Genomic DNA, 14,996 nt, shown 5'->3' with positions numbered 1-14,996 from the left:
TGTATGCAACGATTGTTTGTCTTCTTCTTGGCTCAAGAAAACTAACTACGACTCCTCAAGAGTTGCGGTTTATGAGCAAAGTTGAGGTTGCACACGCAGCGACCCCAAGGGTCGTCTTGGGTAGCAATCTGGTTGATGTGTACGATTGACGTTGCCACGATACATGATACTTGTTTTATGTCGGAGCCCGTGCCGTGAGACGATGACAATTTGCGGGTCTTTCGGATCTGCGTAGTACTTGCGAGCCGTTGATCATGCGAAAAAGGTGTGAAGCCTGGTCCCAGTCTATCATCCGACAAATCTCATACAATGCTGGTTGGGGTACCCTGGGCCGCATGATGGGGTGATTTCTGACCGTTCCTCCACAACATGCATTCTTCGATGTTCTAAGAGAATACGAAGACTGAAGTGACATTACGGAAGGACTGAAGGCTGAGGATTTTATATGCTCAATACTTGTTGATGTCACATTAGGCCTTCTCGCGCAGTGTCGCGCCGTTGTAATTGGTGAGACTGAAGCCACGGCTACTAGACCTAAGTCAGATATTGCGGTTCAAGTGAGAGCACGCATAGGTGTCGAGAAGAATGAGGTGTCCTGTTCGAGTTTCGCAACAGCTGACTAGTAGCAAGGGCACATGGGGCAGAAGCTTTTGAAGTGACTTAAAATAGACCGTATAAGCTTTTAAACATTCGGCAAATTTCCGTAGGATAAACCTGAAAGGTGCTGCCAAAGTCGTATCCTTCTGCCATCCCGCTGTCCAGTAAAAAGGCTGGGTCCATCATCATCGGCAGAGTATCAGAAGCATCAGTCGATCCGATCTTGGATAGATACCAGCTCCTGATTCCCGAATAGTTTCCGGCGTAAGCTGCCGCCATCCGCTGACGACTGCTCAAAATCGTGCTGCTATAGCTGGTGGCGCGAGGTATAGTACTGCATCGGTCGCTCAATATTTGAAGCGTTTCGGCCAAGTCTAGATTTGCCCTCGCTGTTTCTAGGTAGGTCCCAATGTTGGTCCTCCACACTTAGAAGTCCAGCTGCCTTAATTCTGGCTAGTGCCAGATGAATAATTGACACGAACGTGAGAGTAGGGTATGTTTCTACACTCAGAGACAGGAAAGCATTTAAGAGCTCCTGAGTGCTTGTGAATCAGCGCCACATGATGCGAGATCTGAGGTGGGGTGTTTTGAATCCGTAATTTCCGTTCGCGTGTATGGCAGGTTCGAACAGCCGGATGCGTATGGCCATGCAATGGTCGCACAAAAGGTCTATCATAGGTTATCAGCGGTATCCAAGTCACGCTCAAGACAGAAACGGGGCATGCTGTTTGAACGAAGATGGGTTGACAAGGAATCAACAAACGATTCAAGCTCCTTCTGGACGTTGGCGATAATTACCTTGTGGCATGAAGGCCATCAAATGGTTTACCACCCTGAGAGTCGTTCTTTTCCCCGAAAATATCATCGACTTTGAGAGCGATTTTTCTTACATCAAATGCACTAGCAAGGAGTCGGTCGGTAGCTCCTTGTCGTTTGACAGTTTCTCACAGCAGTCAACAAAGTAACGTGCAAAGTCCAATCGAGAGGACCGGCCCAGGAGGCCGCCGAGTCTAGGGAAATTATGACGGTAAGCTTCAGAGAGCGGACTAATGCTTGAAATACCTGGTAGATTCTTACGCAGAATTGATGTAGAGGAGCCCCAACACAGCGCGCCGGCCGGCATTGGTATGTTGTGATCGGCTGCCGAGATCGGCTCTCAAATGCGCAGCATTCTCGGCAATTGATCTGGAGGTCGACGTCGAGAGGTCGGGGCGCTTCATCAGTCCCAAGTCTTCTGCTAGTCCTCGGGCGAGGTGCATAAGGCTTGTATCGGAGGATGTCGCGAAGTAATGTATATCGTTTCTAAATATACAAATATCAACATTAATTATCAGAAATATCTCGGAAAAAGTTGACTCAAAGTTTCTCACCAAGCGAAAAAATACTAGCAATGATTGTGAAGTCTCCTAGCTTTTCTCAAGCAGGATCACCACTCGGTGCGCGATATGTTGCCGAAACCATCTCTTGAACACTTCGGTTAGCTCGCCTTCAGGGGCTTGCATGTCCAAATGATAGTCTTCAAAAGCAGCAGCTTGTCTCTGTGCATCGCAGACGGGTAACGGAACAAATGGAAATTGAGGAACCATGTCGGACATGTACAGTTGAAGAATCATGTTGGCTTCTTGCAAGGTGACTCGATACCCTGGGATTATTGTCAATATTCCTTGAAGCAACTCGACCGGAGTTGCGGCTGGATTTGATGGCGAATAAGAGTCATCTGAATCAGGCTGCGATGTCCAATGGAGATTGATCGATGGCGATGGGTGGCCGTGTGAAGCCTGACTGTTTCGAGCTGATTGCTCACGGTCACGATTCAGAAGCGACATCATGTCGTCCAACTTCCGTTCAAGTACTTTGGTATGGCTACAGAACCACAGCCCTGGTTAGTCTTGAGTACTTGTGATGATCCTCGAAGACTTCTTACGCTGCCTTTCCTCTCTTCCTCTTGACTTACGGCGGCGCTTTAGAGCAGTCAGGACGGTGGCTAGAGCATCTGAACGATGACTGCGGTCAGTCACAAATTTATAAACTGATTGGCTGTACTGACCTTTGGCGCAGCAACATGTGAAGCCAAGCCGTCCGGTGGATTAGGGGCGTCGGCTATGTCCTATCACCTAGTTGTCACTAGTCTGGACCGAGATTTCGTCCAGGCTCTGCTCGATATTGGCAAGGCGGTTATAGATCACTCTGGATCACATTTACGAGAGAAACTACATGGTTTCCTGTTCTCGTTCAATTCTCAAAACAAAAATTACAAACAATTCGGGTCCGTTCGATGGACGATTGTATTTGATAGATCTAGGCTCGCAAACTGCTCCAGTAATTACATCTTTTCTTAGATAGTTGTGGTCTTTTAACCATGTCGCCTGTAGTCTATAACACTCTCAATTAGGCCACCGACCTTGTCCGATTTCAATGATCATCAGATGAGGCTGCATAGGCAGTTGCAGCCTCATCTGATGAACACTGGAATTGGACAACGCAACTAGTTATTGAGAATGATATTCGTTTGTAGGATTCGGGATGTGACGCTCGGTATATTGTGTCGTCGGTGTACATTAGTTTAACCCCCACTGCCGTCCCCCCCTCCTCCACCAGATCTCATATGCTACATTACTATCAAGGTTCGTCCAGTAATGTATAAATGCTAGATGCCTTTTCAACAGGCTTATGGCCTTGCGTAGATCGATGGCAGTTCTGGCCGTTTCACGGGAACGAATGTTTGCAATACTCCCGCGCGTGTCGGAGGCAATTATCCTTTCGGGGGAATCTCTTCTTGCAGCCGCTATTTGGGCAGGCGTAGCGCTCTTCTTGTGTTGGCTTGTGGTGCTTGAGGCGGTGCTTTCGCATATCTTTGGGCAGGTCGCAGGAATAGCTGCAACTGCTGTGTTGGCATGTATATCTTTTTCGTGAATGGCACGATGATTTGACAGGTTTGTGTCTGTTATCTTCGAATGGCGAAGTTGAGTGGCCCGGCAGTAAGTCGGGTTTGTGTCCGGTACCTTCGATTGGCGAAGTTGGTAAACGCACTGGCGTGTTGTTATTTTCCTTGAATAGCGAGGATGTTGTCAAGTTCGAGAATTGCTCGAATCTAAATTCGTCGCGCTCGAAATGGTCGAGCAAAGTTGCGCTTAGGCAGCCATCGACATACCCAATGAAATCGTTGTCATGGGAATCGAAAATGTCTGGCGGTCTGGGTAATGTTATACATGTGATATCCCAGGCCCTTGACTGCCCCGAGCATCTGGGATGTTGTGCGTGTTGCTCCGGCGCTAGGCCAGTCGGCGGTGGCGGGTCACAATCAAAGTCGACGAGTGTTTCGGGGGAAAGGATTCCACACCAAGCTCTTCGAGGATCGATCGGTTCCCGTCAAAAGGCCGCCGTCTTTCTGACGGACGGCGGCCTCTGAGGGCAGAAATAGTAAACAAGGAGGGTAGCGCCTTTTGCAAGGCAAGAGTGACGGGGTAAAAGTGTCCTATAAAGCAAGAGAGTCTACTTTACAGAATTAAAAAAAAAGGTGTCTAGATTTTGACAGGCTTTGAAAGAAACGAGAGACGGTGCCTGAGGGGAAAGGTTGGTAGTTAAGTACTGTGTTGTTCGGGCGGATTCAGGATCTGCAGGCAAATAAGAGTCCTGTGGCTTGCAGATGCCAAGACCATCTACCACCAATTAGACAGTATGCGGGCTGAATATCACACCGAAGACAGGACTCAAAATTCCAGCTGAAAGAGGGTATGGACCACTCAGACACAACGCTGCCCTGTCATTGGTGATCTTGTTAGACACACCAACGCAGCACACGCGCGCGGGTTGAGCCGATCAGAAGCTTCGCCGAGATCCTGGTTTCCAGACAAGGCATTTGCTTCGTCGCTGAGTGACACTTGATCTTAATCCCTCATTCTCTTGAGAAACCAGTTGCAAGATCCTGAGTCGCCAACACACCGATGTAACGAAGAAAACATGGCTAGTGCATGCACTTACATAGTTCTGCTAGATTTACTACAGATGATCTCGCGATCTTCGCTGGGGATGAATGAAGTTCCGAGATGCATATGATATTTGGTAGTGGGAAGCGTGACGCTAAGACTGAGTCCTCTTAACTCAAGAGGACTCACATTTGCTCGTGGAACATCTATCCGACAAAGAGAAAGAGTCCTTTTGAGTCCTCTTCAACAATGCGGACCGTTTCGAGAGTCCCTGGTATTTAAAACAGCAATTCATTTCGAGTGAGAGATATAAAGCCCAATTCAATGTCGAGAGTAGGTTGGCCAGAAGTGAACTCCCGGGCCACGATACCGTCACATCAACCTTGATACAATCTTAAGCTTCGGTCAAATCCCTAACTGAAAATGAATTCGAATTCGAAAGAAAGGTGAAACCAATATTCTCTACAGCAATTCCAATTTCTTGGATTTAGATACTGACGATGTACTGCGTCCAGTCAACCCCGACAAGTCGAAGGCAAGGGACCTAACCTCCCTCTGACCCTTCCCTCCACCCCTGCCTCTTTCAACGCCATTAGTCGTGCATACCCGTTTCCCGAGTCTCTTAACGAAACGATGAATCGATACTTTAGGTCTTTTGACCCATCTTGGATTCCTTTGCCTACAGATGAGGAGAAAGAGACGAAAGAAAAGAGCAAAGCGGATAGTCAAGAGAGCTGCGTTGCTCTAGTAAATGGCGGAAAGCAATGACAGTCATCGTACTTTCGAAGACACCTCTATTTGAATAGACTTCTAAAATGCCAGTAGTTTTGTTAATATGTGAGCTACGGATTCTCAAACATTACCCTAGAGTTCCATTACATCATGTTGTTGCAAGATGCTATCATAGAGCTTCGTTTCCTCTATCTCAGATGACGCCTCTCCTGTCTCTCTTATTTATCCAAGTGTACTGTTAAAGAAGGGTTAGTCAAATGCAAAAGATAATCAAAAGGTTCTGGCATGACATACCTCAAAACAACACGGCTTTCCATCTCCCACCGTGACAGCGAGGAGATTTGCCTCGCTCCAAACAGGCCTGAAGCCAACCTCCTCAATCCTTTCCCACCACTCCGCAAACTGACTGATCTTGGGTCCCTTTTCCGGCACATGAATCTCAATCACCATCTGACCAACTGGAACCTCCTTGCCCTCAAGCTCACCACCTTTCGCATAGTCTCCCAAAAATGACTCCAATGTCGGAAACTCATCCCCTTCGATATCCATTTTGATCAGGTCCACGTAATCGTGCCTCAGTTTCTTCATGATGCTCTTGATTGAGAGAAACTCTGTCTTCTCCTTTTCATCGTAGTAGTCGTACTCTGCGACAGCCGTCTTGAAAAAGTGCGTCCGGTTTGAAAACGCCTCTAGTCCCTTGCCCCAACCGTCGACTGTGTCGTCGAAACCGTACATCTCAGCAGCGCTGGAGCGGTTGAGCATCTCCGCTTCGAAAGAGGAGTCATCTCCAATACCAAAGCTGTAGATGCGAATAGGTTTCTCTGAAGCTCTAGGTTTAGGTTTCGCCCTTTCGTATTTACTCATTCCGCATATCCACTTCCCCCCATCGCCGAGTTTGCCGACTCGTTGGACATCCCAGGGACACGTGTAGGTTGCTGGGAACAGGTCCCAGATGGTATACCAGAAGCGCAGACTTTCATCTCTTGCTGTAAACCTAGTTGACAATCAGATATTGATACTGCGACCCGGAAACACTCTACTGACAGTATCGAGTCGTAGTCTTTGTTCACACTCATCCACTCATGTCTCTTTTGGACTGAACTCAACCATGACTTTTCTGACAATGCTGCCCGACTAAGCTCGCTTAAGTGAGTATCGCTTCGAGATAGTACCCAGGATGACCATGTCTCGTTTAGAATCGGCGTCAGGAAGTAAAGGGAAACTACCGGGATAAAGAAGGGAAGGAATCTTGGAAAAGACCATATCCCCTGGTTGACGGGCTTCAGAGCCGCCATTGTATGTGGTATCCGTGTCGATATTACAATGGTAATCGCTCTACAGGGTCAACTCGAACACAGATCTTGAATCCTGTATTGCACAACAATCACCAAGGTCCAAGGAGATAAGGCCAAGCAGTATTGCCACTCACTGTCACCGAATTACCGCGGGCTGGAAGACCATCTGGCCCAATGAACAGCCATCTGATCTTGACAACATCATCGGAATAGACTTTGACCTTCATTCTTCACTGAAACAGCGTACCTGAAACTGTCGTCGATCCGTAGTGGCCTCGTTTCTACGAAATCTCCCCAAAAATGCCCGCCACGAGTCAGTCTTCAGACGGCGACAAAACATCAGACTACGCCTCGGTTCATCCGTGTTCAACGAAAGCATTTCGTTGACTCGATTTTCAAGATGCACCAGGACGCAGTCCGGCTAAACGCTGGCACTTTGAGTTCAAGGCGGAGAGTCCAGTGTTCGGGAGATCGTCCAAGTGGGTTGATGTAATTGAGTCAGCTACGCTTGAGACATTCATTGCATGCCATGCCCCTTTTCCATATAATGCCGAATGAATGGATTTGCCGTCAGGATTGAAGTCTCAGCCACACAGCATAATGTCAAAATTCCGCCTCCCAATAGCTTGGAAAGCCTCCGGCGACAATTGCCATTAAACTTCACGCTATTTCGAAGAATTTACCGGCATTACGCTGTATGTTTCCACGACTATTGACCCAGTCGTAGCCAAGATGGCCTACAATGCACGGTGCCGTACGCGTTCCTCCCACCAATACCGTTTCAGCGATACGGCGCTTTGGCACAAGAGTGAGGCTTTCTACAAACAACTTGCGCATCGTCTCTCTGCATAGACCACTCGGGGTAGGCGCCAAGAGTCAACCCTCGTGGTTTCGTTGTATTTAGCCATCACCCTACCCGGGACCCAACCAGTTAGGCCTTGAATTGTTTGGTCCGTTTGGCAGTTGTTCACTCACAATCCACTCGATTCGACATCGAACTTCTAGTAGCTGCTCCTAGCAAGAACCCACTCACTCCAATCATCATCATGAAGTTCACATCGACTCTTCTTATTCTTGCTAGCGCAGGTGCTGTAGTAGCCGTAAGTTGTGATTCCAGTCTGCTCCACCAAAACTGCCTGACTAACTCTTGTTCAAGTCGCTCCCCAATGCGGGGATGCCACTCGTTGAACGCGATGAAATTGTGGGCAAGAAGGGACTGGAGGCAACCAAGACAAACCCTCGAGTGAAGAGAGCAGACGGAACTTTCAATCTGGTTCCACGACAGACACAAACGAAGCAAGCCAGAATGGACTCGGATGATGATGATGATGCAGGCCCCTTCAAGGAGAAACGCGCCGAAGAAGCAGTCCAAGAGAAGCGTGACGAGCTGACGCCGACGAAAACGAACCCTCGGGTGAAGAGAGCCGATGGCACTTTCAATCTCGCTCCAAGGCAGTCTATCACAGGGAAAGCCAAGGCATAGGCGTATGGCTGGGTTGTTTTGCGGGGATATAGCTCACGTAGGCAGTTTGGGAGGCAGAGGTAATACAAGCATCAAATTCTGTACGAAGTGAAAAGCATGGGTCAGGCAAGGCACAATCTTTCTCGCGGGGTAGTAATACATGGATAAGTGACGAGGTACGAAGCGCCGTTCGGCATGGCGTTCTTCCACTTCGCATGATCGAAGGCTGGAAAATTCGTCAGGTTCATACTTTGGAAACCCACAAGAAGCCTCCACTCCGCTATTCTCACGCCAGTAGGCACCTCCGAAGCACCACGGCAAGGCTATGCAGTACCTGGCAGAGTCTACAGTAGCTCGCGGGCATAGAAGGACCTAGAACGGACGCCGCGGCGTGAAGAGCTACGCAAACTTCGGTATCTCGGTCATGTCAAGGACCCAGAACTGCGAGAGCGAGGCATTTTCGAGCTTAGGTTAAATGAGATGCAGTACCGATAATGCGCGTAAGCGCGCAAGCTTTGTCGTATTGCGTGTCACGGCATTGATGGCATGGCGTAACCCATCACAAGCCGCTTGACTGTCAATAGTTCGTACGACGCTGTGACGAGGATGAGTCTTTAGTAGATAGCCTTCCAGAAGCATTCTGGGGAAGTCAATTCATCTGCATAACACAGTCGGGACGAGAATAGTCTGGGTTCCCTGTCTTGAAACGGTTCAATCAAAGACCATGTTCCCAGCAGAACGCACGAGCCAAGAGCGCCGAGCATTTGGCAAGTTTGTGCGTGTACTTTGCCCCGGAAGACCCGGCCTGACTCGCAGCAGCCTTAAATGTGGGTGTTTGTGTCTGGCGAATGATATTAGTGATGGGTAAGTCCGTTTCGGAGTAGTAAATCTGCCTCGTAAGGCTGGGGAGGGTTGGTTGAACGCCACCAATTGTTTGATGATGATGTCGCGACCCTTCCGCGCGGCTATGTGTATTGTGGGTGACACAAGCGGTTCGATTTCTTGATACTGGAATGAGAGAAGGATGTTCAGAACACGGGGTCAAGAAGATATTTTCCAGCGAATTCCAGTCTCTCCGAGCGGCCTCCGATGGGCTACATCGAAACGGCCCCCAAATGGGGGCTGAGAAGCTAATCTGGTGGTTTCGATATTTGGCTGTGTGTGCCAGGCACTGCGCAAGAAAGACGTGAGGGGGTTCAGGGAAGCAGATCCTACAGCCTTGCGGGAATTCTCGCGGTCAGCTGGTCGGGAGCCCTCCGGCCACCTATTTCTCGGAGATCCGGGGGTGAGATAATCAGGTCGTGTGAGGAGGCATGATGCATCGCAACATCGATTCAGATCCTGTTGATTCAGCTCAGGTGGAAGTGGAAGTAGTCGACCTCCGGATACGCAATTTTTACCGCGTCTATCGCTAGGCAACTGGTGGCGAGTTTAATATGACTGTAATGACTGGATTCCAAGAAGCGAGCCGGCGAAGGATCGGAGGTAGTCCTTGAGAGTGCCTGGATGCGTTGACGCGTCTGGTGTGGTGGGTGTCTTGAGGTGACGCGGGCCACGAGCCAATGAGTGATGAGCCTGCCATGTACGAGAAGCTGATTGTGGACAAGTCCTATGAGCCTGGAACCTCGACCAATTCGTTTTGTAACAGGCTGTCAAGACCCAGCAGAGATGGCTACAAACAGGTGGGAATCTGAGCTCTGTCAAGATGACGGCCGTCCAGGCAGACGTTTAAGGTACTGAGATACGTACCTTCGGTAAGTCTAGGGTGAGCCGCATCGGTGACCTCGAGCCCGTATTAGTCATCAAGAGAATCTGGGGAATTTTGTTCTTACCTAAGGCAGAATGCGACTGGTGCCTGCTGGCGGCGGTTGGATTCGGAAGGTGAAAACTGGAAGGGAGCGGTGTGGAAATGATGAGGTACGTATCGTTGTCTCCAAGAGTTTGTGCGACGGCCCGGGGAAAAAACAGGTGGTCGGAGCTTTCACCTCCCAGCAGCTTCCATCCAATTCCTCTCCCCCTCAATGTCAACTCCAACTCCAATTGCTGCTGCCACGATGTAATGCGCTGCACTGCGACACGATTCGATGCGATGGAATCGATTGAGCCTCTCGGAGCACTTGCAGACCTTGCAGAGAAACGCACCCCGCTCCCCTCGTCATTGTTTGAAGTGATGAAATGTCAAACTTCTTTTGCTATCCACCTGCACGAAACAAGGCCTGGCTGCATCGGTTGGTCCGACTGAGAAGCAGGCTGTGGTGGCTGTGTGCACCTTGAACAAATCTGGTGCCGTTAGTGACCAGCACAGCCGTCTCACTCGCATACTAACACTGCCAAACCATGCTAGTATGCTTCTTTCCGCAGCCAAGATTCCGACTGAACTGGCGGGACGAACATAACGCTTTCCTGGTACTGGACCGGTGCGCGCCACGGGACGAGCATCGTCACCAACCTTGTCAAGCCCTCAGTGGCTCCCCTTGCAGCCTACGATCCTTCGACGGCGACAACGAAAACTATCGTTGATAGTTCCCGCGAGGTGGAGTTTATCGAATTGGCCCGCAGCCACTTGGCCAGATTCCAGAGTCCGATGATCGACTGCTTCAATTGTGGCCTCATGCACACCAGCCCATCTGCAAGTCAACTAAGTGGACCTGGTCCTACCGGCCACTCAGAGAAACCGCATTGTAGCGTCGCGCAAGAAGACGAACAAAGAGCTTGCATGAAAACCTTGCGAGGCCGAAGTGACTCAGGTGTCATTCGCCAAGTTTAATTGGGATGATTGGCTAATGCATCACCGATTCTGAACAGAGTGAACAAAGAAGATCGTTGCGACTCGAGCACCACGGCGGCTGTCGCTTATTCGGAAACGATGTTGATTTCTCGATAATCAACATCTTCAGGTCGGGCCTGGCCAAAACGGGCCAAATCTGCAGTCGAAATGTTTCGATTGCCGCTGTCCATGTCACCCTGGCTTTCCCCAACGGCGCGCGCAAGGTGCCTCTCCCCGCGTCGAATAGATGAAGAAGCGGGGGAAAACACTCTGGCACTTAAGTGGTGGCATGAAGGATGGTACCGAGTTGGGAGCCAAAATAGCATCATATCGCCCAGATTATTGTTTCGCGGCTTTCCCACTCAAAAGTCCGGATTCGTCATCTTCTACACGAGGCTGCGACAACGCCAGACCTCCACGGCGACCATCCACAACCTCTACCCAGACGAAAAAAATAGAGACGCTGACCACCAGCCAGTCGGTTCCCTCTCCATCCTACGGTGAGCCAGATACCACTACATGGAACCAACATCGCGGCGCAATTTACACGAGCCGCATCCACAGCACTCAACCACACCCTCATGCGCAAGGCCGCATAGCTGGGAATTGAGGACTACTCTCAGACACATCAGAAGAACACAAGAAAGCGCCACTTGTGCGCCCTCAAGCCTGTCACGACTGTCGAACTTCCTTGGCTCCCTCCAGCGCCCTCATTTTGACGGCTTATGGTGGCCCACCCTGGCAACGTCCCAAAAGTCACCTCCCGTGCACCGCCTCTAGTACCAGTAGGCCTCCCCAAAAGAGGCTGTGCGATATTTCCAGAGGTATTTCCCCAGCGGAGGAATGCGGGCAAGAGACAGAAGGGAAACTTGAGCTCTTTCGGAAACGTTCAGCGAGGGGAAGAACCATCCTAGGCCGAGGACTCCAACGACCCTCCCCTCCCAAGAAAGAGAAACACCCCTGCGAGCACCGAGCACGAAAGAGGCCTAGCGGCCAAGAGCAAAGACTCATCGGCCTCTAGCGATGTGCGTGAAGGCAGCAGTCTGACAGGGGAGGGGGCATGGGCCAGGCGCAATCCACCCTCACAAGGCCTCAAATCTCCACAATGCCACGGCCTGCAGCACCTTTGGCCCACGATACCTGGGTCCTCCGCCGTCTCTTGCGGCTGACGCTGGGTACTAGCGACTTGCTGCCCCTGGTCTGCCATGCCACCACCATTAGAACGCGCTTCTTCGTCTCAGACGATATAATTCAGACGCGGAATCTCTTCGAGACAACTTGTTCCCACGCTGCTCAACATCTCCACTTGGACTATTTACACTTTGCCAAACGCTTCCCGCACTTAGACAATAGACGCTACCCCAATCTATCATACCTAGTCGATCCATTCTCTATACTTAGGCAGAACCTTTTTGAGAATCTTCAACACCTGACTTCTTGAATCCTTCCCAAGCTGGTATATAGTCTCTCATCCTCGCTTGCATCTTCTCCTGAAAGATCACCAACTCACACCACCTACAGTCAGACACAACACAATTTCGATTCACTACAAGCTCCAACATACCACTTCAACTTCACCCCAACAACACCGACACGTTGTCTTCCTATCACCACCCCGAAGCTCACTATATCGACAACACCATTGTCTATAAGTACAGGGCTCGTCGTCCAGCCAACTCCAATCGAGAATATCAACGTCCACCAACACTCTCGAGGACTCTTTCCTCTACCCAATCGACCACACCCGCGAGACGAGTTCCATTCGTTACGCAGGTAGTTCAACCCTCACCACCAACCCCGCGCACGCTGCGCCCTCATACGTTTACACAAGACACGATGTGCACCACCGACGTTTACACCTACGTCTACCCCGACGGCCGGAGGGCTGAGGAACAGCAACCCACCTTTTGCTCTGCTTCCCGCAACGGCCGCCTTTGCGCCAACCCTGTCATCTACAACCACCCGCCGCGTCCAGTCGGCTACCCTTCACCAGTACCCATGTATGCTCCTGTCGGACCAGCATACCCATTTCCTCAGCAGATGCCGCCCTCTCCTCCCATGAGCTCACCACGCGGAACTTCCTCGGGCAATGAAGGAGGCCGCGCTCGTCGCGAATCTTCTTCGAGCGAGAGAAAGCACCGCCAATCCGGAGTATACGTAAACGGCCAAAGGGTATTGGACCTCAACCGCAAGCACCGGTCACGTAACGAGCGCATCGTGATTGTCGACTCTCCACCCACCCCGCGCACACCACCAAAGCAATTCGCTTCACCTTACACCGCGCCGCCTTCACCCATTGCAGGCGGCGAGAACCCTCAGTTCCGCTACAGCCACGTCCGCCGCGACTCTCTTCGCCCTGTCATCGTCGATGAGCGCCCGCGGTCCAAGGTCGAGATTGAGGTTATCGACAACAAGCACCGCCGCCATCACTCTTCTGAATCGCGCCACAGCTACCACAGCGCCGACGAGGAGGAGCGCCGCCGCCGTCACCGAGATCACAAGGAGCGTGAAGAGCGCAAACGCCAGGAGGAGGATCGCCAAGTTAAGAAGCAACTACGCATCGCTGAGCAAAACGCCAAGATTGCCAGCCGCACCGCCGTACCCGTCCCTCCCGCTCCTTTGAACCGCACCTCTACTGGCTACGGTTCCAGATACCAAGAGGACTTGTTGGCAGATGCTCTTCGCCGTATGGAAGTTGTCGACCATCTCACGGCAAGAGCTGAGGATGAGGAAGAAGCCCAGCGCCGCCGACTCAAGGAGCGGATGACACCCCACCGCCGGGCTACCGTGGGGCCGGGTACACGGAGGCACCGCGTTCTCTACGACGATGGTCTCTGGCGATGGGAGTAAACGATTGCTAGGATGAATGGATTTCCTGCTTCATGTTGTTTGTTTATCCATCATCGATATGCGAGCTCTGCGCTTGATCGTTTTCTTGGAATTGTATAGATAGCCAGCGTTTCTTGATTTGCATGCATGTACATATACCACGGGGGAGGGATCGCCGGGAGAGCGATGGGAAGATACCACCACAACAGGACACATTGGGACAACCATTAGATAGTCATTGAATCAGTAAAACACAGTCATGATTCATATCTCTGCTCCTATCTTACCGGCTGTGATCTTTTTTGGTGATGCAGTATCTTTGCGGTACATTTTCTCGTGATGGACAATCGCCGTCGCGGCCTTGTGATCGTATGCGCCTGCATGTCTCACTCCTGCCCTGGTCCCTCCTCGGATCTTGGAGGGCTCGGCAGCATTGAGCAGGCGACACTGCCGTGTTTTGCTTTCCTCCCATCCCAACCTTTTCGGAGAGAGATTACGAGACGAGACATCTGCAAGCTACCCTTATCCGTGGCGTTTTCCTGTTCGTTCACCCCAAAATATTGTTGTTGGAGACCTGCATGGACGATGAGAAGAGGTGGATGGGTGTCTGTGGCGGGAGGTTGCGATGGCCTGAGTCAAGACACCCACCCACTTACACACGGAAGGGACTGATAGATCGTTGATGGGCTCTGCATTTACAATGGATTCCCCAAATATGAGGTTGACATTTTTTAGTTGCATGATGCTTGCCGCGCAATGCGAATATGCGCATTGCCAGTACGGAACTCTGGAAATTGGGTGTCACAGCAAGGACTCTTCCTTTCCTTCTCACAGCGGGGTGAGACGTTGCGCAAATCTTCGCACCGCGGGGTGATTTCTGCCTGGACCGAGAGGACGCAGTTGGAGTCACGACTCGTTTGACAGCTTCTCAAGCAGATGTACAACATCGCCAAGACCAACGGATCCTTTGTGGAAGAAGAATGACAGGAAGACCCTACGGATTGCGGTCGCGCTTGCGGGGACAAGAACAGGCAACGCCAGGCAGTCCCGCCCGGTCGGCACGGGCTTTCGGGGGAAGAAGCAGCAGTTCACGGGTCATCCCTGTTGGCTAAGGGGGGTTCTTGGAGACGGCGGGACGGGTCGCTGGGGTGTTTTGGTGTGGGAACGAGTCACCGAGTGACATTTGCACACCTTGTCACCGAAGGCGCCGATGTCGGTGTATTTCGGTCAAGTGTCTGCCGGCGGGGTAGTGGCCGATGGCGGGGTTAATCATGTGTTTACGCTTGTTTATGACCAGATCGTTGCTCTTTGTCTCTTGCTTCGCTTTCCATGCTTCTATGGGATATGAATTCGTCTACGATGAGCAGAATCTCGCGAAACCTGTTACA

The 14,996-nt window shown here is 50.9% G+C and overlaps 4 protein-coding genes across 4 annotated transcripts; 2 read left to right on the top strand and 2 right to left on the bottom strand.

The window, feature by feature from the left end:
- Positions 1-5,448: 5,448 nt before the first annotated feature.
- CPAR01_03458 (uncharacterized protein) lies at positions 5,449-6,550 on the bottom strand (the record flags this gene model as incomplete). The annotated part of the gene is made up of 3 exons (XM_060487745.1): positions 5,449-5,490; positions 5,550-6,249; positions 6,300-6,550. 3 exons carry the CDS (start codon positions 6,548-6,550, stop codon positions 5,449-5,451), a joined length of 993 nt encoding a protein of 330 aa, XP_060355073.1.
- Positions 6,551-7,596: 1,046 nt separating this feature from the next.
- On the top strand, positions 7,597-8,033 carry CPAR01_03457 (uncharacterized protein; the record flags this gene model as incomplete). Its single annotated transcript, XM_060487744.1, has 2 exons — positions 7,597-7,650; positions 7,707-8,033. The coding sequence occupies 2 exons, from the start codon at positions 7,597-7,599 to the stop codon at positions 8,031-8,033; spliced, it is 381 nt and encodes a 126-aa protein (XP_060355072.1).
- Positions 8,034-8,483: 450 nt separating this feature from the next.
- CPAR01_03456 (uncharacterized protein) lies at positions 8,484-9,096 on the bottom strand (the record flags this gene model as incomplete). Its single annotated transcript, XM_060487743.1, has 2 exons — positions 8,484-8,652; positions 8,798-9,096. Coding segments are annotated over 2 exons (468 nt in total), but the record flags the coding sequence as incomplete, so codon positions are not given.
- A 2,788-nt stretch (positions 9,097-11,884) lies between these two features.
- Positions 11,885-13,629, top strand: CPAR01_03455 (uncharacterized protein; the record flags this gene model as incomplete). Its single annotated transcript, XM_060487742.1, has 2 exons — positions 11,885-11,977; positions 12,301-13,629. 2 exons carry the CDS (start codon positions 11,885-11,887, stop codon positions 13,627-13,629), a joined length of 1,422 nt encoding a protein of 473 aa, XP_060355070.1.
- Positions 13,630-14,996: the final 1,367 nt, after the last annotated feature.

This window comes from Colletotrichum paranaense (assembly GCF_030867605.1).
Source record: "Colletotrichum paranaense strain IMI 384185 chromosome Unknown Scaffold_2.1, whole genome shotgun sequence".
NCBI classification, from domain to species: Eukaryota; Fungi; Ascomycota; class Sordariomycetes; order Glomerellales; family Glomerellaceae; genus Colletotrichum; species Colletotrichum paranaense.
This window is presented reverse-complemented; position numbering and strand designations above follow the sequence as displayed.